A 22697-nucleotide genomic window follows, 5' to 3' on the forward strand; every position below is an offset into this window, starting at 1 on the left:
GCCTGCCTGCCCTCTCTGCTGCAGCTCCTCACCTGCTCGGGAGCTTGGAAACAACCAGCCTGGTGTTTGCACAACAGCCGCGGAGCGGTGGGGGCTACCATTAGCCCCGCAAACCAGCCCTGCCCTCTGCAACAGCTGCTGCTTGCTCAGCAACGCCGGTTCATGGACCAAGCAAAAGCTTGGCTTGAAAGGCAGGGCTGGCTCTGTGGTGGTTTGTACTGGGCCTGTGTCCCTATGAGCCCCAGGAACGTGAAATGGGGTCCCACGCTGCCCCTGTGATGCCCTCACAGTCCCTCTATGTGTGGGGGTCCACTGGGGAGGCTTTCCAGCCACCCTCTTTCCCCAGTATCACTCCCTCCCTGCCTTTGGCACCACCCCACCTTGAGCATCCACTTGCCATGCCTCAGTTTCCCCATTTCAAAAGCGAGGCCAAGGTGGCTGGTTTGGGGGGGTGGGTGCTGTCGAGGGCCGCTTCATCCCGTTTTTGAGATGAGGCTCCCTAGCTCCCTGGTTGTGGGGCAGAGTGCGAGGGCTGTGGGGCAGTGGCAGTGAAGGACACAGGGCGATTAGCAGCAGGCAGGAGGCCAGCGTGCAAACAGCCTCCCCGTGCGCTGCCTTGCTCCGTGCCTGCCATGGCAGCCCCTTATCAGCTCCGGCACTGGGTACGGGGCTGCACCGGGGGCAGCCCCTCAGGGCCCAGCATCTCCCTGGTGCCACCCAGCACCCAGGCTGAAGCAGCCGGGTGACAGCGGGAGGGGTGCGGGGACCCGCTCCCTGCTCCGGGTGACTCAGCCCCAGGAATGTGGGTTCTGGCCCTGCCCCGCAGCGAGGTGTGGGGGGAAGCTGTCAGAAAACGGCCTCCTCTTCCTCCTCCTCACCGGACAGGTGAAGGTCTCGGTTTCACCATAAACCAGTGATCTCGTGGGTGACATCAGGGCTTTTATTCTTCGTCTCCCTCTCCGAGTACGCAGGAGCTGCCTGGAGCCTGGTGCTGCCCAAAGCCCTTCCCAGAGGTGTCATGGTGCCCAGGAGCTGGTTGGCACCGAGCTGGGCACACCTGGCCCGGCCATGTCCTCCTCTGCTCCCTTGTTTTGGGGCTGCCTTGCAAAGCCGGCTCCTGGCAAACACCATCTGGCCATTACCCCCACGGGGTGGAGTGGGCTCAGGGATGATGCCCGACCAGCCGGAGGCTCCCAGCTTCACACCTTTTCCCGGCCAAGGGGTTTCTCTGGGACAGGGCAGGCTATTTCTGTGGCACTGAGTTTCGGTAATAACCCTGCAACCATCGGCTTGGTTCCTGCCCTCTGCCTGCTGGGGAAACTCGAAGGACCAGTTTCTCCTCCCGGATGCGATTCCTCCCCATTGCCCTTCCCGGCTCCCCTGGCAGTCGAAGGGCAGCAGTGGGGCAGCGGGGGGTAAGCCAGGCTGGTGCAGCCTCCCCCGTGCTCCCACTGTGCCCCAGCCCTTTGCTTCCCACTGCCCAGGCGCTGCCGGAGCTTTTGGGCTCCCCAGAGGAGACCTCAGCCCAGCTGGTCCCCCACCAGCCCCGGGACACACCACCCATCCCCACCAACCCATGTGGGTGCCACCAGGCATCTCTGCATCTTATAACTCTCAGACTTGCCTGATGGTAAGTCTTGCTTGCCATGGTAGCAAACAGAAACTTCCTTATTGACCCTGGGGAAGGTGTCCTTGGGCTCGAGGTGCCCGAGCAACTGACATGACAGGGTGTGTGTGCTCGGGTGGGGGTTCCTTTTTTCCACCCATGACACAGGGTGGGGGAGAGCAGGAGGGTAAAGTTTCCCTGGCAGGGACTGCAGGCAAGCGGGCAGCGCCCTGCTGCCTGCCAAAGCCCCGGTCGCTGCTGTCTCCAGCCACGCACCCTCTGGTGCTCCCAGGCCCACGGGCTGTGCCCTGCTCCTCTCCACCGTGGGCAATAACCCCCTGCGTGGGTGCCGACCAGCCGGTGTGGGCAGAAACCTTCTGGGATGGGCAGAGCCGGTGGGAGCGAAGGGCAGGGTGGCTGAGTCTGGGGACAGACTTTGCTTTTCTCCTGGGTTGGGTTTGCCCCTCTCCGGGCTGGGGAGGTGATGAGGACAGTGGGGAGAGACCCAGTTGTGCAGGGGGATGCTGGGCAGCACAACTGGGGTCACCATCAGGGCCGGGCTCAGCAGGTATTTGGTCCCTGTGCTCTAGGGTTTGCTCTGCACAGGAAACAGGGGTGCATGAAGACCCCCTCCCACGCGGAGCCCCTGGGAACAGTGTGGCATCTCCAGGCTCATCCCGTCTGCTGCGGCCCTACAAGCTCCCATGCAATGGGGACCAACCCGATGTCACTGTATTCCACCCTGCCCACAGCAGCTTTGGACCTTCTCCCCATGGGCAACAGCCACTTTCGGAGCCCACGTGGGGAATCTCCCCCTGCTTGGGGAGCAGGATGGCTCAAAGCTGAGCTGCTCCCTCGGAGGCAATAAGGAAGGGGCTGGTGTGTGTCCTGGAGGCTGGGTGGGATGCATCCAGCCCGCACACCCGGCAGCCTTCTGCGGGGCAGCATCCCCGTGGGCACAGAGTGGAGAAAACGGGGGGCTGGAGCTCCTGGCCATATGGGGAAGGCAGACACACCTGAACCGGCTTTCACCCCCCAGCAGCAGCTCATGGGGTGCCTGTGCACCCGTTGCTCCACCGTGATGGGTGCCATGCACAGGTCAACGTGCCCTGAGATTTGCAGGGCATGTTTGTCACCAGCATCGCCTGCCCTGGGGCAAAACAGGCAAAACACTGCGTGGCAGAGGGGTGTGTGCTGGCAGGGAGCGGGCAGCGCTCACCGGTTTAGGAAACGAGCTGCCCCCTCCCTCCTGGGAATTAGCTTTGGTGGGGGGACAGGGTCCTCATGAGTGGGAAGAGGAATCACAGCTCTTCAGGTTTGTGCTGATAAAGGGAGTGAATAGGAAGCAAAATCAAACTCATCTGGCATCAGGTGCCCAGGGAGTGCCCTGTAGGGGATTCCCCCCCCCCCCCCCCCCCCCCCCCCCCACCTGTAACAGCCTGGCCAGGATGTTCCAGGATCTGAGAGGAGAGGACATCCTCGAAGGGCATGGGCTGGCCCAGGGGAAGAAGTGAGGCAATGCACCCTTTCCCCGGCACAGCCTTCCTCCCTGGCTCCTCTTCTCCTCCTCCTCCCTGTCCCAGAGATAAACCATCCTGGGTGCCCACCCAGCCCCAAGGGTGCTTTCTGGGCAGCTCCGTGCCCTGGTTATTTGTCGGGATATCAGAGGAAGCGATGGAAGAGCTATTAAAAAAGCAGCAGGCAGGAGCCGACATTGAACCTCGGTTGTTAATCATTAACGCAGTGCCAGGCAGGACACAGCGTAATAACCATCACGGCAACAATCCCAGGTACCAAGTTGAAGATTAATTTGCCGCCGGGCTTTGTTGGGTGCAGGCACAGGAGGTGGCAGCCGCACACTGGGAGGCGCAGCAGGGGATGGGAATGGGAACGGGCTGGGTGCAGGGGAGGGACCCCCTGCAGCTGGGACCATGGGGAGAAGCCAAGCAGAGCCCCTTCCTGGGAGCGGTTTGGGCTCTTTATAAAGCAGAGGGTGCTGAAAATTGGGAATCAGCTCCCTCAGCTGGGATGCAGGTGGCTTGGGTGCAGCGTCACTGCCTCCCTCCCAGGCAGGGATGGGGACAGGCCCAGCACGCCCTAGGCACCGGCATCCCTCCATCCCAGAGGACCATGTCTGTTATCCTGAAGGACGCCAGCTGGAGACTGCTTCCCTCCATCTGTGGGGCACAGAAGGACCGATGTGCTACGGGAAAGGTCAGCCTGGAGGTTGTCTCCCCCATCCCAGCCCATCATCGGAGCATGGGGACCCCCCCGCTCCCCTGGCAGAGAGATCCCCGCCAAAAAAAGCATAACACATAAAGATAACCACCACCAGAAATTATGCAAAATTCCCCTTCCCCCACCAAGCTCTGGAAAGGTCAAGTTTCATGCTAAGACTATTTTGCTTTTGTTTAATTATCAGCCAGCTCCTGGGACGCGGAGCAGCCCGGACAGGTTCTCCTTTGTACGGCTGCACAAAGCCAGGGAGGCCGGGCTGCGGGGGGGCCGCGCAGGGCTGGGCGAGACCTGGGAACTGGCAACTTGGGCAGCACGCGCTAAAGCTGGTGCCACATGGTGCTGAGCCATGGGAGCCAGCGGGTCGGGCTTCCCAGGGAGGGCAGGCGATGGGCCAGTTGCCCGGCCAGCTCCCAGACACCCGGGGATGCTCCAGCACCTGTGGGCTGATCCGGGAGGTGAGTGGGACCCCGAGAAAGGGCAGGATGGGGAGCGACCCGGCTCCTCTAACAAGCTCCCCAGGACTGAGCCCCTTCAGGCATGAACCTTGGCATCGCCATCACCCAGGGGTGATGAGCCGAAGCTTTCCATCAGCCTGGTCCAGGTGCTCCCCTTCAAGGGGGTTGGTTAACCTGCTTTTAGCATCATCCCTCCAAGAGGGGATGCTCCTACAAATGCAGCAGTTCACAAACACTGGCTTTTCGACGTGGGCATGATGTGGCGGGTCTCCAACCTGAGCCCACATCACCCTGCAGGGCTCTGCCCATGGGGTTCAGTCCCAGCAGCCGGATCCAACCCTCGTCCGCAGCGCCTTGGCAGGGGCTCAGCACCACAGGGTTTGGCCTCAGCAGGAGGCAGATGCAGACGGGGAGGCTGCCAGGTGAGAGCCTGCTCTGGTATCACCAAGCAAAGCCCCTGGGGCTGGGCAAAAAGTCTCTGGCAAGGGGGTGTCCCTCCTGAAAGCTCTGCCTGGTCCCAGGGAGGGGGTGGCAGCTGCCTAGGAAGAAGCCCAGCCCGGCTGCAAGATCAGGCAGGGGAGCAGGAGGCAGCCAGTACGGGACACAGGTTGCAGCCAGTCTGTGCCAGTGGCCAACGCTCTCCCATTGCGGTTTTGTTTGGGTTCTGTGGTCCCTGCCCCAGAAACAGGTGCACCCCCAGCCCCCCCAGGGCTCTCTGCCCCATGGGGCAGAAATTTGGAGAGTTCTCTTGGGCTTCCTGCAAAAGTCACCCACACAGGGCTGACCCAGAGGCTCTGTGGCTATTTTTTCTCACAGCAAGACCAAGCCTGCTCCTCACTTGGCTTCGGTTCACCCCTGCCTGCACCCACCTCCATGGGGAGGAGCAAAGGCTGCTGCGCTGCAGAGGTGGTTTTGCTGGAGGTCCCTCCTGCAGCCCCTGCTTTTGCTTTGCCATCCCCAGCCACAAGCTCAGGAGCAGTGCAGGGGGCTGGCCCTGGGGTGGCATGACCTGAATTGTCAGGTCTCAGCTCCAGCCGCAGCTGGTTGATGGCAGGGGCACAGTCCCCCTCCAGCTACGACATCCCTTCCTTCTGCTGTGACCTTGGGCAGGGGGTCCTTATTCCAAGACCCCATTTCCCTCGAAGAAAAGAAACCCAAATCCACCAGAGAGGCTAGAAATGCAGCCCAGCCCCACCGGGCTCAGACTGCTGGACAGTGGGGTGCAAGTGCCAGGGCTGGCTGCTTGCTGCCCCCACTCCAGGACAAGCAGCCGCTTCACCCTGCTGACCCCCAAGGGGACACCAAGCCAGGAACCGAGGGCCACAAGTCTGTATTTCTCATGGGACTGTAGCTGGAGGTGCCAGGGGGAGCATGAGGGCTGGTTATGCCAAGCAAGAGGCCCCAGGCAGCTGCTCAGAGTTTCCGTCAGTTGCTGAACTGAAGATAAAAGTGATAAAGCTCGAAGAGGAAACAGCTCGCAAACCTGTGCCAGCTGCTCTGGCACCCCACAGCCCAGCATGGCTTGGAGGACCTCTGCTGGCACAGGTGCCACAGGGCAGGGGCCCAGGGCCACTGTTAGCCCACGGCTAGCCCTGCAGCACACGAGGCAGAGCGAGACACCAGAGGACAGGAGTCTGTCCTTTCCAGGCAGGTGGCCAGAGCCAGGGACCCCAGCCCTGGGCCACACGATGCCAGCTATGAAACACACGAGGCTCAACAGCTTTGCAATGTTTACTCTTGAAAAAATAATTCAATTCAGAAAGCGGCAAGCCCTGGGGATGTCCACACACCCAGCCCTACCACGGCCGCCACGCCGGAGCCTTGCTGGAGGAACGGGGAGGGACGGAGAATAGCACCCAGCGAGCCCATCATGGTGTGCGGAGAAGGGGGAGCTTGAAGCCCACCAGTCGAGTCCTGCTGTCGCTGACAGCAGGGAGCCACAGCCCCCTGGTCGCTGCAGGGTGGGCAGCAGAGGAGAGAGGAACTCACATTTAGCCATTCCCTATCCGTAGGACCACCTTCCTCAGCTCCAGGAGGAGCTAGGAGGAAGCCAAGCCTGAGCCCTGTCAGAGAAGAAGGGAAAGGGGGCACATTTAGTTTCAGGAAAAAGGGAAACTGGGCCTTGGGAACAGAGATGCCAAGGAAAGGGCATCATGGCAGAGAGCTGTGGAAGTTTTTCCAAAGCAGGGTATGGGAAGTAAGCTGTTTTCCCTGGGAAGAAGGCAAGTCCCTTTCCCAACGCACTTAAAGGACCTGCTTTATCCCAAGGGTCAGCACAGAGAGGCTGCCTGCCCACTAGCTGCCAGAGCAGAGTCCCAGCAAAGGGCAGCGCTGGGGGTGGCAGAGGAGGGCAGGGTTGAACCCAAGCCCGGTACCGCAGTCTCAAGGGTTCTGCCCTGCACCCTTTTGTTCCCCTCCTGCATCTGTCCCATCCCAGCTGCTGGGAAGGGTGTGCAAGGGACTGCAAGGGTAAGAATCCCTGCAGTCACACTAGAGCTGCACTGTGTCCACAGAGGGCTCATTTCGGCCAAAGAGGAGTAGATTGCCCAGGTTCACAAGTATTCATTCCTATGCTGGGCAAGGGAGGAAGAAGGGGAACAGAGGATGGAGCCAGAGAGACAAGACAAATCTCCCACGACTGCCCCTGCACAGGCTGGGGGCTGCTAGCTCTCCACACTGCTTTCCTGCTATCCTCCCCTTCCCACAAGCAATAAATAAATAAGTTAGTGTAGTGTAGACCCCGACGCTCAGTTCACAGTGAGAAAATGAAGGGGAAGAGCCCCTGTGGCCACAGGGAAAGGGCTGAGCAGCAAATCCTCCTCCCAAGGGCAAGCCAGAGCACAGGATCCCTGCCTGAGGCTGGGGGACCTGGACAGAGAACAGATCTCTTGCTGCATGGATGAGACAGGGAGGTGCACTGAGCAAGGGGACCAGGACTGCCCCCAGTGGGCGGTGGGGGGGGACACATTAGTACCAAGTGGCTGGGGGTGGGAGGGGGCCCTGGGGTCCTTCCTAAGGCACAGGAGAGGGGACAGGGACCCCCTCCCTCTCCCTCTGCATGAGGAGTGTACCACAGCAGGAGAGCCGGGCTACCCATCCTGGCTCAGCTCACAGCTTCCCTGCTAGCAACGTACCACAGTAAGGGTGGAGATTCAGGAGAAGAAACCCCCTCTGCCTTCAGCAAAAGCTGGGGGTATCTGGCCAGGGAAGAGGGAGAGACAGGCTACAAGTACCACAGGCAAGGACCACGCCAGAGTGCAGCATCCCTCGCTCCAGAGGACCCCGGTCAATCCTGCCCCTGCGGCCAGGGGTATGCCGGCTGGCTGCTCCCATCTCGCTCTGCAAGGCACTTTCACCCCCTCTCCCACAACTCGGCGGGGCAGGGCTGCTCCCCACAGAGAAGGTGGGTGAGGACAGTCTGAGCCGCAGCACACAGCCTGGTCCACTTCCATCTAGAGTCATCTCCAGCTCCTACAACTGGAGAAAGGAAAGGGGCACCTGACCGCCCTCGTGCTGGGTATAGGGTGTCCCCTACGTGTCGACAGCAAGTTCAGCTCCTCTTCAGGATTCCCTTTTGCCTGTGAGCTGGGCTGCACCAGTCACCGCAGCCCAAGCAGCGAAACCAGTGTGCGGGGAGATGTCCAACCCAGCATGTGGTCTTCAAGGTGCATCCATCGTGCAGGAGATAGAAGAGATGCTGGAAGATCCCCTCTTCACCACCACGTTCACCACTGGGCACCAGAGCCAGCCAGGCAAGAGTTAATAAATAACACCCAGCTGGTAGGTTGCAGCACTTGCACACAAGCATGCTGCGTTCTCAGGACTTGGGGGCCAAAAAGGGAAGCAAAGGTGTTTCGAGGCCCCCTCTAGCTCCTAGTTGAGCACCTCCCTCCTCCAGCCTTGCCCAGCCAGGGGGCAAAAGGAGCAGCGTTAGTAAAGAGTCTGTGTTAAAAAAAAAAAAAAAAAAAAAAAAAAGTTCCTGGGGTGGAGAGGCGGCATATCTACAGGGAAGGACCCTGTCCCGTGCAAGGGAGACCACAATAGGGGGCTGGAAGGAGCCCAAGATCTCATTTTGCAGCCCAAAATGGAAGTCTGTGTCTAGTCACCAGCCTCCGAGAGCTGCTGCCAACTCTGTCTCTGCACCATGGGGTTCTCCGTCTTCCCCCGGTCCCCTTCACTTCCCAGCTGCCAGTCTCACGTCTGCTCTGCTGCAGCAACCGCCGGCACTGCCACTGCCCCCTCCTCCTTGGCAGGGGGCTCCATGTAGATTGGTGTCACCGACGTGGGCTTCTTGGACCTGCAGGTGAGGAGGCTGGATGGGAGCGGGCAGGAGTGGTGATCCCCCTCAGGACCTCAACTCCCACCGCACTGCCTGGCTTTCCTGGCATGACCTCCTTCCCACTGGGGCATCCTCCAGCCCTGGGCATGTATCCTGTCCCCCTCCCAGCACACTGATTAAGAAGGGGCAGGAGGTCGTATGCGCCAGGATGGGGCTGGGACAGAAATGGATGACGCAGTGTGCCAGGCAGGGGACAGTGCCATGAGGATGGGGGGATTACCTAGTTTGCTGTGCCCTGATACTCACGAGTAGGGGGAGGCAGGGACGCCCACCACAAGGAAGTGGTTCTTCTTGCGGAAGAGCCGCCACAGCCCCTTGTGGTTCCCACGGACGTCCAGGTCCCAGATGTGGAGGCACTAGGATGGTGGGGAGGAAGAGGCATCAGAGCCTGGGGACAGACACCAGGGCCAGGTGCCCCCTGGCAAGGGAAGAGCCACCACCCCTGCCCTCACCAAGACACAGCAGAGAGGGCTGCACCCCTTGACTGGGGGGGCACAGGGAAGCACCACTCCAGTCACCATCAGTAAGAGGAGAGGGGCAACCTGCTCCCATTCCTGTCTCAGGACAGGGGGTTTGATCATCACCTCCAGGTGAGCAATGGAAACTACCAGACAAGCTCAGGCCCTGGGCTCCCACCCAGGGAGGTCATAAGACTTATCTTCTCCACTGAGCCAAGCATCTGCCCTGGATGACCCAGTGCCTTCTGTAAACACCAAGAGCTTTAACATCACCCAAGGACAGCAAGAATTCATTTGCTGAGCTGCATCTATGCCATGGCCAAATCCAAAACCAACAGCCAGATGTTTCCCAGTGACGCAGAGATCAGTGCAGGGGTGAGGACAGGCCATGTCAGGGGCCTCACCTTGGCAAGCTGAGTCCAGGTGGTGAAATCTGCTTCCTGCTCCATCCTGATGAACATGACGTAGACCCTGCCCTCGGTGTCGGGCACGAAGGAGTCCTCACAGGGGTTCTTGCTGTGGTCCAAGACCTCAGCCTCACTGTGGAAACAGAACAGGGAGTGAGAGGAGACCCCACATCCTTCCTATTCCCACTGCAGAGTACTTCAGACAGGCAAGTGGTGGCTGCCGCTGCCTGGGCCACCTCCACCCTTTCTTCTGTCCTGGTTGGTTCACCCAGTGTGCCCCATGGTCTCCCAACCTTTCTGCAGGCACTTACCCCAGGAGTCGATGAATTTCAGTCTCATAGGCATCCTTCCTCAAGCTGTTGGAGGAAGAGAGAACACAGAAATTAGGGCAGAGTCAGACAGTTTGATAAGCAGGGAACATCCCAAGATGACCCAAGCTTAAGACTGCCCAACACTAAAAGGCAGGTTGGACCCAATGAATGGAGAGCAGGGACTGCCACGCATCCTGAAGGATGTGGCAGCAAAAACGTGACCCTTCAACATTTCCACCAGGAGCACCGGGTAGCCGAACCCAACCTCACAAAAACCACTGCAAGGATTCCCCAGCAGAGGCCAGTGTGCTGGGGCTGGAGGTTAAGGCTGTTGTTCCAGAAGGAAGGGAGATGTCCCCAGCACAAGGGGACAACAGCCAGGTCAAGCAACTGTTTCATCTGGATCTCATTCTGACCAGCACTCACCTCTCCACATTTTTAAGCTGGACATTTGGAACTGTGTTGAACTTGTGCTTCTTGAAATAGGCTTCCTGGGAGGAAGAGAGAGGGGAGGGAAGGAAAACGGGGTTCAGTCAGGAGTCAGCAGTACTTGGAGGTCACCTCAAGCATTCCTGCTACTTGGAAAGGTGGCTGAGTCAGAGCTCAGCACCAGGACAGGGCTTGGGGGCTCACGGAGGTCACTCACATGAAAGTAGCCGTTCATGTTGAGCCCCACGATGCCAAAGTGGTAGGAGCGTGAGATGTCAGGGATGATGCACTCCCGGCCCTTCCGCTGCTCGGGCATCCGCATCCACATGTCCCAGTCCCAGAGCTGTGGAGGGGAAAATACCACTCACACTCACATTTGGGGACATGATTTGGTAGTGTGGCCATCCAGGGACCTTTCTGGCTGCCCACACCAGCTCCAGCTCCTTTGGCCCCAGCCTGCCTGGGCTGTTCCAGCCAGCTCTGTGGCTGGTTACGTGGTCCTTAAGTTGCTGGCTGTCCCAAATCCATTCTGCTTGGGCATCCTTCCCAGTAGAAGCTCAGTGAGAGCCAAGGCCCCTCCAAGAGCTGTACCCACAGGGAGTGGGTGATGATCAGGGACTGCTGATGGGCAGAGATGGGGGTGCAAAATACAGGCTCCCTCTAGGGTACTCACCTTCTCAGGGGTTGGCCACTTTGGCTCCAGCTCGTCCTTGTACAGACTCTTCCGGAGCACCCAGCCCAGGCCTGGCATGGTCTCCACACGGTACAGGAGCGAGGGGTCCTCAGCTGTGTGCTCATAGCCCTGCGATGTTATGGGGAGCATTCAGCACCCTGAATGCACCCCTACCCCACCAAAAAAAGGAGGCGTCTTGTTCAATTGAGGCTCTCAGCTTGGGGAGCAGGGGACAGCCAGTGGGAAGCACACAGCAGGGACAGGACAGTGATTTGCAGGGGCATTTCTGAACAGTCAAGGGCTGGGGTGACAGACCCACTTAGAATGATAGTGGGGCGGACACCCTGCTTTAAAGATGGAACTTGGACCCCAGCCTGACATGGGAACACAGGGCAGAGGTGTCCCTGCTCCACCATCCTTCCCTGACCCACCTGGTCGTTCCAAGCTGAGATGCAGTACAGGCTCTCATCCTCCTCCAGAAGGTGTATCGACTGGCTCAGAAAGCTGAGGAAAGAGTTGCCCAGTCCCTGGTCAAACTTCCTTCTCCCATGCAAAGCAAAGCAAATTCTCCACCAAGGGATGAGCCACCCTAACTGCTGCGACTGTGTAACCCATCACTTGGGCTGAGATAGCTGATGCTGGTGTGAGATCAGGGGAGAACACCCAAACAAGCTAAGCTGCATCTCACCATCGGGAGGTGACAACATTGCCTCCTGCTCCATCAGTCTCCCCTCCTTAAGAAGAAACAGGAACCCTGTTAAGACATTGTCCCTGTCCTCTTGTTATGGGGCAGCCCCAACCATGTGTGTACAGAATGGATCAGTGTCTCCAAAAAGCAAACCAGGAAGAGATCCCAGACCCCAAAGTCACCCTGCACTGAGTGCCAGGACAGTGGACTCGAGACTCTCTGCAAGCAGAGCTCAGTTATGGCTGTTGCCTGGGCACTGCTCAGCCTCGGATAGGTGAGCTACAGCATGGCAGGGATCTGGCCTCTCCTGAGCAGCCAGAGAGCTTCAAGGAAATGTCCCACCCAAACAGGGACCCACAGCTTTACCTGAAGAAGTCAACAGAAATGTCAAGGTCTTCCTCCAGAACCACAGCGAATTTAGCATCCTGTAGGGCAAGGAAAATGTCAGAAGGATGGAGAGGAACAGGACAGAGCAGAGGAACCAAACAGTGTCCCCTCCCTGCCTGTGCTGTTCCCCGCCCCAGAGGATTCCACCTCCTGTGAGAGGGGGGTCACAGATGCCACTCTCCCAGGGAAACCCTGCGCTGTCTTGCTCCCATGGGCAAGCAGCTAGACAGGGTGCAGGCAGAGGTCTCACTCACCGGGAACAGGTTGAAGGTTGCAGTCAGACTGGCTTTGTAGTGCTACAAGAAAAGACAGATCATTGCCTGTGTTAGCATCAGCCTGCCACAGATGTGGGGCTAAGCCTGCCTCCCTCGAATGCTATCCCAGGTCCCAGGAAATAACTCTCCCAGGATTTGGGAAAGGTCTCTCACCTGGGAAACTCTGGCATTTTTAATGCTGATGGGAGTGTGCTGGATTCCTGAGAGGCCAAACAGCTCCACGACATCCATCGGCTCCTGCAATGGAAAGGTACAAAGCTCACCAAATGTGTGGGTCTGAATACATTCTCCCCACCCTCTGCCAGTGTCAGCTCCCTGGGACAACAAGAATATGCCTGTGGGATCCCCTGTATTTGGTTGTCCTCTTGGGGGCAAGTGAGGCTCAAAATGATGCTGTGCTGTAAATCCCGCAACAAGGAACTCGCCAAACCCTCTTGGCCCTTCAGCCCTTAAGTACTACCGTAAGTTTCTGTTAGCCCTGCTAGTTTGCAGACCCAAAGTTGTATCGAAGAATACCTGAGAGGCCCCAAATTCCCAGTCAGTCATTGACAGTGCAGAAAGAAAACAGGTACAGCCAGGAACACCTACTAGCTGTCAAGACCACGATCAACTTCATTTTCTCTCACAGTTGCCAAGAAAGGGACCTCTCTGACCAAGCACATCCGCACTGGGGTCAGAAGTAATCCATATTTGGGCTGACATATCTCTGCCCCAAGAAGGCCCCACCAAGGCCTTCTCCATCCCCTTACTGTCCATCCCACCTCCTAGCCACAAGAGAGAGAAGGAGCTCCCATTGCACCAACCATTCCCCCTTTCCCTGGTATCAACCATGGCAGCGCGAGCATCCAGGCTGCCCCCTCGTAGCTGAGGGATGCTGCTCCAGTTGCCATGGCAACAGATGCTGCTATCTTTAACCATTCTTATGTGCTGCAGTAAAAGCCTGTGTAAACAAACCAGCTCCCCCAGCCCCACAACCCGGCAGCAGTGGGAAAGGCCTGCAAGGGAACGAGCCTGTTCCCTTCCCCGTCTCCATCACAAGGCAACCAGACAATACCTCATGGGCTGCTGCAGAGATGAGGGCTAGCAAGCTCCTGAGACCTACTAAGATCCCACATGCCTGTTCCAGAGCCCAGCCTGCTGCCAGAGAGCCAGGGCTTGCAGTGGAATCCTCCAGGGCTTTGTAAGGGTGAGCTGAGGGGAAGGTCTTTGCCATCTAAAGGGCCAGTTCTTCTCTATCTGGCCTCAGGCTTTCATGAGCCTTGTGAAAACAGACCATTTTGGGTCTCTTTACCTCTTACTGAGTGGAGCTGGACAGGCACAGCTCGACTGGTTTGTTCTGCTTCTTGCGAGGGAGCTGGACAGGCGGTGTTACACCCAGACCCTGCTCAAAAGGTGGGCGATGCTCATCAAGAGAGAAAAGGGGGTGGGGAGAGCCCAGCATGACCACCTCAGTCCAGCACACCAGCCCCTTTCTGACATGGGAATATCAACCCTGGGCTTTGGTAAAGGCCGAGGCAGCTTTATCCACATCCATGGCTTGGCTAAGCTGACTGACTTTGCGTAGGAGCGGATGAGGAGCTGTGTGACCCACAGGAGGAGGAAGGGTGAAGGTGCTCATAGCCTGCCACCCACCAAGGACTGTGCCAGCACCATATACTCTCAGCTGGGGGACCAAGGGCCAGGCTACAGGGACCTCTGGGAGCGCTCTCACCTCGTAGTACCCATCGATGAAGACTGTGATCATCTGTGGATTGACACCCTGAGCCGACAGCAAGGAGCGCAGCATCCTGGGGAGAGATTGAGGGGCCTGAGCGCAGCACAGCCCCAGTGGGCCCAGGCCATTCAGTAGAGGGGTATGGATCCCTTGGGGTGGGGGAAAGTGCACATGATTTGGGAATAGGACCTACTACCCCTGGGCTCTTCCCTTTCCCACGGTCAAGCACCCCGGGAGCTGTCCAAGCAGGTCTGCCCACATTGCTCATGCAACCCCAGGAACAGGCTGGATCCTGCCAGCAGGACGAAGGGGAGGGCCTGGGCCATACCTGGTCTTGTGGCACACAGCAGAGAAGCCGTGTCCCCTGGAAGTGCTTACCTGTACAGGTAGTTGGGGCGGTTCCCTGCAATAACAGCTACAGGCACATCAAAGACTTCATTGTCTTTGAGCTGGAAGAGAACAATGTGTGTAAGTGGGGCTGGGGGAGGCCATGCCAACCTAAATGATTCTATGATTCTATGCCAATGAAAACAGGATCCAAGGGGTAGGGATCGGCCCCGCTGTTAAACAGCACAGCTGCATAGTCCTACCCCTTAGCTCAGGACCACACTGACCAACCAGGACTCCATTCAGCACTGCTGGAGACCGTGCCAGCTTCCCTCCATCACCCCACCTCAGACCCAGCTCCCAAATCCCAAACTGCATCTACCCGGCGATGTTTGTCCAAACCCTTCAGCACTGTGCCAAGGACAGCCCAAAGGCTGCTCCATCTCCAAACGTACAGGCCCTGCAGCTTACACTGGTGTCCCTAGAGCCATGGTAACCTGGCAGCTCAGGGCAGACACAGGGCAAGAGAACTCCCCTTCCCCAGCATGACCTGACCACGCATATTCACCTTAGCTTTGCTGGGGCTAAGAGCTTGCCCAGGGGCAGTTTGCACCACCCAGCTGGTGCTTAAAGACAGGGCTCTGCATCGGAGCTGAAAACACACCTGGTCCAGCCCAGCCCTCCCTCCTGAAGCCTTCCCTGAATACTCTGCCCCTGCACTCACAGGATCAGGGTTGAACTCAATGGGTGTGGGATCTTTGCAGCTGCAGACACTGCCGTAACCTTCTACTTTGCTGCAGAACCTCTTCCGGCGGCGGTTCAACTCTGTGTCAGGCCAATGGCACTCAGCATCTGGAGGCATCAAGGAGAAAAACCAGACCACTCATCCCCATGGCCTCACCTTGTATGCTCCAGGCTGCACTGCCACATGCACAGCTCTCCCTGGGCTCAGCCATCACCAAGTCAGTCTTTATTACTATGAACAAGCAACACTTCTGGATGCCAGATATAACCACAGGAGCCATCCAGAAGCCATCTCTACCATATGGCCTCTGTGAGCAGCAATGAGCCATCTTCAAGCCAAGAGTCACAAAAGACTGGACCAGGCCTGGTTTGGAGAGGTGACAACTGGCCAGACCATGTCCCCACTTCCCCATCCTCACCCTTCTCAACAACCATGCCTGCAATTGCCATGGAAGCAGGAAGAAGGGAAGCTGGCCCCATTTAGAAGTTACCATCCCCATTTCAAACAGCCTTAAATCCATCCTGGGATGTTGCTAACAGACTCACAGCTTTGACTCAAAACCACCAAGAGCAGCGGGCAGACATGTCCCAGAGATACCTGGCACCACAGAGCAGATCTTACTTCCTACCTTCCACAGATGTCAGATGAACTTCTGTCTTCAGTAGTACAGGGTCACCCCATGTCGAGAGGGCGGGCGACTTTGCGTGCTTCTCCCCGTATACTTCCCCTGGAGCAGGGACACAGGATCAGGACTGTCTGGAAGGGCCCATCCCCACTGTGTCAAGGCATGACCAGGGGCTGTAGCTCAGGATGGCAGCTTGCCACCTTTTCCCCATTGGCCTCCGGTGAGCTGCTGAAGGGACATACTCTGCCTCTATCCCTCCCTCACCCCCCCAGAGTCGCCTGCTCTCTGTGACTCGTTCCCTGCTCATACAGCGTGTTGGGGATGGGCTGAGTTTGTCTTCACCTGGCTGCTCCTCCAAAAAGGGGCCATGAACCCTCCCCTGGCCTGTGCTAGACTCACCTCCTTTCTTCCCCACAAATGTCCACATGTCTCTCCAGCTCAGGAATGGTGCAACTTGGCTCCCCAGGCTTTTCAGGACATTCTTGGCTGTGTCCTTGAGGTGAAAGGAGCCTTCATCCTGGAACAAAACACAACCCTGCAGCTGAGGTCTGGCTCCCGATGTAGACAAGGAAAGTCTCCTGTCAATACCAAAGAGCTACAGGGCCCACTCCTACCCGAACTAGCTGAGCCAGACACCTTCAAGAACAGGTTCCTACAGTCTCTGTGCCACTAAACCTGCCAGTGGCTTCACCACGACCCACAGGGAAGTCAGAGGAGTCACAGACTCCTGTTTCCTCGAGACCAAATTGTTCTTGAGCAGGGCCATGTGTTCAGCAACACAGCTAAATCCAAAACCTTGAAGCAGCACAGTGCTGCTTGCACAGCAACCCAGAGCCAACACAGCTCACAGTGCCTCCCCTAAAGCCTGGAAATGGGACCCAGAAGGGTCCCACCACATCCTTGTATCTCCTCATGTCCATTCTCCACCCAGCCTCTTGTTTATTGCTGCAGGCTCTACACATCTGCTTTTTGCTCTCCTGCCTTGCTGGGCACACAGCAGTAACTGTAGTAACAAGGGGGAGTGAGAGGACAAGGGAGGTGATCCAGCCAGGGAGGCACAGCCCAGTGGCAATGTGACATTTAGCCCTGGGAATGCCTGATGACATTCAGGAGGCAACTGCCCAGATGAGCTTTAGGGCATCCTGACTCAAGGATCTTTTGACACTAAGGTCACATACCTTAATGGTGAAGATCAGGATCCGGCCCCGGGCAACCATGTTGAGGAAAAGTACCATGGCTTCATCTTCATGGGGAGAATAGGTGTCAAAGACCCTCTTGGCCATCACATGACCCTGTTGGTATTCAAACGTCAGATGCATCTTAAGTGCTATACGGCCAGGACATGCAGAATTATGGAAATCTGTCCTGGGAGCCTCAGTCCACGAGCAACACAATGAGTTACTTTTCTGGTATGCCAAGGAGTTAGTCCCCAGGCAAGCTGGGCCCTTGGGCCTTCACGCACGACATGAAGTGCACTGACGCCCATGGGACAGCGTTACACAACCTCACAACTCCTCTCCTGCCTGCTCCCCAAGGACAGCTAGCCAAGCACAAGAGAAACACTGCAGGGACCCTCTGGGTGACCATGTCGTGCTCTGGAAACTACAGACAAACAAGCATTTGGGAACTTCCCTCCTGGCTGCCCTTTGCCTCATGCACCCAACAGTTAAAGAACAAGGACAAACATTGCCCAGTAAGAAAGACAAATGCAGACACATAGGGATGCTTTACCGTAGCCTGATTTAAGACGATGACATGGATCCCTCTTCCCTGCTCCCGAGCCTCGTCTTCCAGGACCTGCAAGTGGAGAAGCAATGAGAACCATATGCCAAGACCTCTTATTCCCTGCCCATTCAGCACAGCAGAGCCCCCGTTCACCCGTTCAGCTCCACCCATCCTCTGCTCACAGGGACTGCCAGCACCTGTCACTTACCGTCGTCCCATCCACAGCCACGTAGACCTTTGACCGGCTGGAGTACACCTCAACATCCAAGACCTTCTTGTTGCTGACAGGGTGCCTAGGGACCTCCACATTCAGCATCTCATCATCTACAGGGGAGAAATGCCCAGTCTCAACCAGCCAAGGCACCTCTGGCTTGTTCCTGCTCAGTACTAGCCCAGGCAAGCCTCCAGAAGGTCGTGCCCACCAGGTATCCCAGCCCAACAAGCCATGGGTCAGAACTACAGGGATGGCCAGTAAGGGAAATCCAAAATGGCAACAGGTTTGGCTCCAGCTGTCTCCACACAGGCCTCTGCAGCCAAACGTGCTGAAGCCTTGACTAGACAGACCAGGAATGGGAACAGGCTTTTCTATTCATTTTTGTTAAACCCACATGCACAGACCTGTCTTTCATGCTGTAGCTGATCAAAAGTTTGCCCTGACTTAAAGAAATTACTTCCCTCCCTCAGGTTTCCTTGCTTTCAAAGAAAAGCAAGATGCTGCCCTCACCATAGTCCTGTGCAGACTCCTCTTCCTCCTCATAAGCAGCTCTCCTGGTGTCCAAGATCAGCTTGATGTTCACAATTACAGTCACAAGCAGGAAGAGGACAGCACCCGTCTGCAATGCAGGATGCTTTGCGTTAGCAATTTGTAAGTAACAACCCCAAGATCAGTCCACCCCCTTGGCAGAGGCTGCAGGGCACCCAAAGGACATCTTGCAAGGGATCGTAAGCATCTGTCATTTCCCCTGTTTTCTTCTGGGGAAAGGCAAAGAGAAAGAAATACAGGTGACAGGGTGAAATGCTTTCATCAGCTGGAGAACACTGACTTCTTGATACATGAGAATTAACCCACTTCCAATGTATACCTGCTTCCAGATCTGTGGAAGATTCCTACTAAAATATTGCATCAAGGTTGAGGGTCTCTGCAGGCAAAGAGTTTGGTAATTCAGAGATATAGCTCCCATGGTAACCTTAACTTCTGCCTCTCCTGCAGCACCACTACTCTCATCTCTCCCTCTGCAAACAGAGGATGTATTCAGGGTATTCAGAGTGAGAGGACATGCTGTGTGACTAAAGCAAGGCAAAGGGAAGAAGCTGAGGTCTGACTTCAGGAAACTGCACTGTGCCACAGGCTGCAGAGAACAGCCCGCAGCCTTACTGTCTGCAGCAAACTTCAAGGCAACCTGCATGAATGCTGACACAGAGGGCTATGGGAAGGTCCAGGGGCTATGGAGCAGTCCATGGGAACCCCTGATGTGAGCATCACCGTTGCCCATGGCCTTGGTGCTCCCAGACCAAGAGGAGGGAGAAAAGACTACAACATTTCTACAAGCACCTGTATTTACTTAAAAGCATCTTGCTCCTCTCTTCCTCAATTTCAGTCTTTTTCCTGGTATTTGGACGCAGCGTAAATCAGAAACTACTCCACGCTAAAAGGGCCTTTTGTGAGACAGAGCAACACAGGAAGCCTTGGACCACAAATATTCCGTGTTGGGAAATAATCCACCTGCAGGTGTAAGCTGCAAGAGCAGCTGCAAGTCTGGCCACGGCCAAGAGGATGGTCTTAGAGCTGCAATGCTGGCTTGGGATGCAGGTTTGAAAGACAAGACCTCAGCTGAAGCAATTTGTCTTTACTTGACCCAATTTGTCTTTACTGTACTTTGTAACCCAGGGCCCAGGTACTTCTTCATGGTGGAAAGGTGACAGCAGCATGTGGTGGCCATGGGGCTCTGCACGGGGACAAAGTCCCTGCCCAGTAGCTACAGCCCTACCCCAAGGCTGAGGAACAGCTCTAGCAGGGAGCCCAAAACCTGCCCTGGACAGTCATGCAGCAAGGGAAGGCTTTGCCATTGGATTTAAAACACAAAGCCCTGAGAAGTTATTACCCCCAAGGCTAACACTGCTGCAGGGCTCCACCATCAGGCTCCATGCCAGGAGGGTCCATCCAGCTCACAGCAGAGCCACAACAGAGGCCCAAATCTGACTGCTGTGTGCTGCTGACAGGTTCATCCCATGGCCCAAAAGTTCTGGCCCCTTGGCCCAGCCATGCTTTGGACGTACCAGATGGTTTCCAGTTTCAGCCACGCAAGCTCAGGATCCTACTAACCTCCCCAGAGCATCCCAAGACTCAGCATAGAGATGTCACAGCAACTAAGGGAGAGGAGGGGAGAGGTTGGTGTAGGCTGCTCATAGCCTGGTTCCCCCCGCAAGGGGACGTTGAGACAGGTCTTGGGTGGTTTTGAGACTCTTCCCTTGCCCCTCAACAGCTTGCTTCCTAAAAATCTGTGCCTTTTTCAGCTCTAGGACCCTTGATTCTCTGAGGTCTGGGTATGGGGTTGAGATCAGACGCAGGCCTGCCCTTGGTGAGAGGCACTAAAAGGATCCCTGCCCTACCCAGCCAGCTACTGCCTCAAAGCTATGTGTTGCTGCTATCTCTGCCAAGCAGCCAAACAGGTTCAAGTAACTGAGGAAGATGGAAAACCAGCAATAAGATGTGATGATATAAATGTCACTACGGCATTCTGGCTTGTTGATTTGCTGTTGACTCAGGACTATGAGCACCTTTCAGGATGTGTGCACAAAAAGCTTTTAATTAGGCAAGAACAGAGGCTTGGGCGCCTGGTGAGGAGCAGGCTGTGCCTGGTGGCCAGCAGCAAGGCCACCTTACCAACCTGCCCAGATCTTCCACCCTGGTCAGTACTGGAGACATGGGGGAGCAGCCCCGGTGACCAAAGCGAACAAGACAGCAGTAAGCAAGACCAGCAGCCGGATCTAGCAAGGCTGGCTCAGTCAGAGCTGTTAACAGGGGCCCAGCTGCTGTAGACCTGGCTACTCCACACCTGCAGCTCCGGTTTACATATTTTAAGCCCAGTTTTCACCTGTGTTTTAAGCCACAGCAGTGCCATGAAGGACAGAGGTGACAGCAGACAGGCTCTAGCCTGTTGCCCCCAGCACAATGAGCAACATCTGCCTGAATGACCAGGCCCATTCCCAAGCCCCAAGCATCTTAGGGGACGGAGGACCGAGCAGCGTCCTTCCCCAGGGAGCCCTTGTGAGCCTTCATCCTCCCAGGCACATACAAAAGCCTCCCCTGCTCCCTCCCACAGCAACCAACTGCCAGATTTCATGAGCTCTGTTTGTCTCAGGAACAGCCCTTTTCTGCAACTCACTGCCACGGGGCCAAACCCTTCCTGTCCTTATGCCCCCAGACACCCCCCAGGACACCAGCTCCGCTGAGGATTAGCCATTTTACAGCACAAGCGACCAGGCCCGCAGCTTTCCCAGACGCCAGCTGCCTCTGGGGGACGAGATCCTGTTACCCAGCCCTATTTTCTCTGTCCACCTGTTGTGACTTATACTAGGCTTGGTTTGCAAACCAAACAGGGAAAGGATGGTTTCCCACTGCAGGCTGAGCCCTGCTGCACTCGGCATGGGTCCAGAACCAGGATGGGAGGAATCGGTCAGGTTTCTACCTGAAAGCCTCCCAAGGACACCTGGATAATTCTATCTCCTGCCATAGCCACCCAACAGGTCCACTTGCAGCCGGAAGGAGCTGCTAGACATGGCAGACTCTTCCACGCAGGAGGACAAAGACACTGGAGGTAGCTTTTTGGGGGACAAGTTATGCTTCCCTAGCACGTCAGGTCACCCAGACTGCCAGCAGACCCACTTCCATCCATGCAGCTGCTCCATAAGCTCATAAATCCTGTAGATTATCCTTCCTAATCCACCACAGGCCTGTGGGTGACTCACCTGGCACAGCTTCCGCAGCGCGCGCTGGTTCATCAGCTTGTACTTCCAGGCAAGGTACCAGCTCCGCTTCTTGTGGGGCTTGATGGCAGGGTTGGGTTTCCACTCATCCATAGTCACAGGGGCTGGCACGGGGGCAGCCGTGTGGGGCAGGGGTCAGGACGCGTGCTCCTCCGCTCTCGTGCCCATCGGGGCTCCCTGCCAGGACGGGACGGGCGCAGGTGAGGGAGGCGAGCGCCTTCAAACCCTCTCCCCAGCAAAGATGGGGCCTGGCACAAGCAGTGGCCATGAACGGCACTCATGTACCACAAGCAAAGGCCCCATGGAACCTCCCCGCCTGCCAGCACCCCAGGCCCGCAGGGAGTGATTCAGGAGGCCAGGCATTGCTGGAGGACTGTGAGCAGGGTGATGGGAAGCCCCTGAACCCACGGGCCAGTGAGGACCTCTGCTCCAGGCCAACCCCTTAGGGAGGCTGCTGCAGCGCAGTGGGCCCACTCCCACGCTCTGGAAAAGAAAAGCAGCCATGAGGCACAAGCCGGTGATAGGCCCCGGACCGGCAGGCATTATGGAGGTGCCATCACTGGCCCTACCTGCCTGCAGACACCCTCCCCGCTTGCAGCAGCGGGGCTGTGAACCAGCACCATCCCCACTAGTGGGGATGCAGCTAGCCTAGACGTGGGGACCAGTCCATGGGGCCATAGTCCTGCTGGAGATCCCGGCACCCCTGCGGCAGAGGAGCTGTGCCCAGGTGAGACCAGGCTCCCCACGCAACCTGCTGGGCCTGGGGTGGGGTGTGGAGGCCCGGCAGAGCCAGGGGCCTGGCTGGAGCACAGTCCCTCCCCCCCCCAACGGGGTCAGGCAGGGTGGGGACCCCACAGCAGCTGCCCGGGGGGGGAGAGAGGAGGACTGGGGGACCCAGACCCCCGGGAGGGGGGGCGGCAACGGGACGGCGGCGATGCCGGAGGGAGGAGGGCGAGCATCTCTGAGGGACCCAGGCGCTGGGGGACCCAGGGCTGCGGGAAGGGGTCGCGAAGGGGACGCAGGCGCTCCGGGCGGGGGGAAAGCCAGGCGTCCAAGGACGGAGGCGGCAAGGAGCGGCGGCCCTGCCGGAGAGCGGCGGGGGCGGGGAAGAGAGGGAGGGGGGCAGGCGCTTCGGGACCGCGGAGAGGTGCGGCCCGGAGGGGTGTGTGCCGGCCGCGCTACTCACGGTCCGCGCGGGGAGGCTGAGGCTGGGGCGGACCGGGGCCGGGCAGGGCCGGGCCCGGCTCGGCGGTGCCGCCGCCGCCCCGCGAACCCTCAGCGCCAGCGGGGCCGCGCCGCTTCCGGCGC

General features: G+C 57.6%; 1 protein-coding gene across 1 annotated transcript; it reads right to left on the reverse strand.

Moving 5' to 3' along the window:
• Positions 1-6014: 6014 nt before the first annotated feature.
• POMGNT1 (protein O-linked mannose N-acetylglucosaminyltransferase 1 (beta 1,2-)) lies at positions 6015-22689 on the reverse strand. Its single transcript, XM_030033576.2, has 22 exons — positions 22576-22689; positions 21372-21566; positions 18127-18235; positions 17611-17726; positions 17409-17474; positions 16856-16969; positions 16077-16194; positions 15681-15779; positions 15032-15159; positions 14359-14429; positions 13978-14053; positions 12420-12503; positions 12246-12287; positions 11971-12029; positions 11348-11420; positions 10917-11045; positions 10461-10586; positions 10241-10305; positions 9815-9859; positions 9501-9636; positions 8885-8994; positions 6015-8596 (listed from the first exon to the last, which is right to left on the reverse strand). The coding sequence occupies exons 2-22, from the start codon at positions 21480-21482 to the stop codon at positions 8494-8496; spliced, it is 1980 nt and encodes a 659-aa protein (XP_029889436.1). The 5' UTR covers positions 21483-21566; positions 22576-22689; the 3' UTR covers positions 6015-8493.
• Positions 22690-22697: the final 8 nt, after the last annotated feature.

This window comes from Aquila chrysaetos, chromosome 12 (genome assembly GCF_900496995.4).
Source record: "Aquila chrysaetos chrysaetos chromosome 12, bAquChr1.4, whole genome shotgun sequence".
Lineage (NCBI taxonomy): Eukaryota > Metazoa > Chordata > Aves > Accipitriformes > Accipitridae > Aquila > Aquila chrysaetos.

Bases quoted from the DNA above. Each gene is read 5' to 3' on its own strand.
- POMGNT1 (XM_030033576.2), bottom strand. From the start codon at position 21,482: ATGGATGAGTGGAAACCCAACCCTGCCATCAAGCCCCACAAGAAGCGG. The intron at 17,475-17,610 runs GTAAGTGACAGG...CTCCACTTGCAG, and splicing joins TGGCTGTGGATGGGACGACG to GTCCTGGAAGACGAGGCTCG. The intron at 9,860-10,240 runs GTGAGTGCTGGT...TTCCTCCAACAG, and splicing joins CAGCTTAAAAATGTGGAGAG to CTTGAGGAAGGATGCCTATG.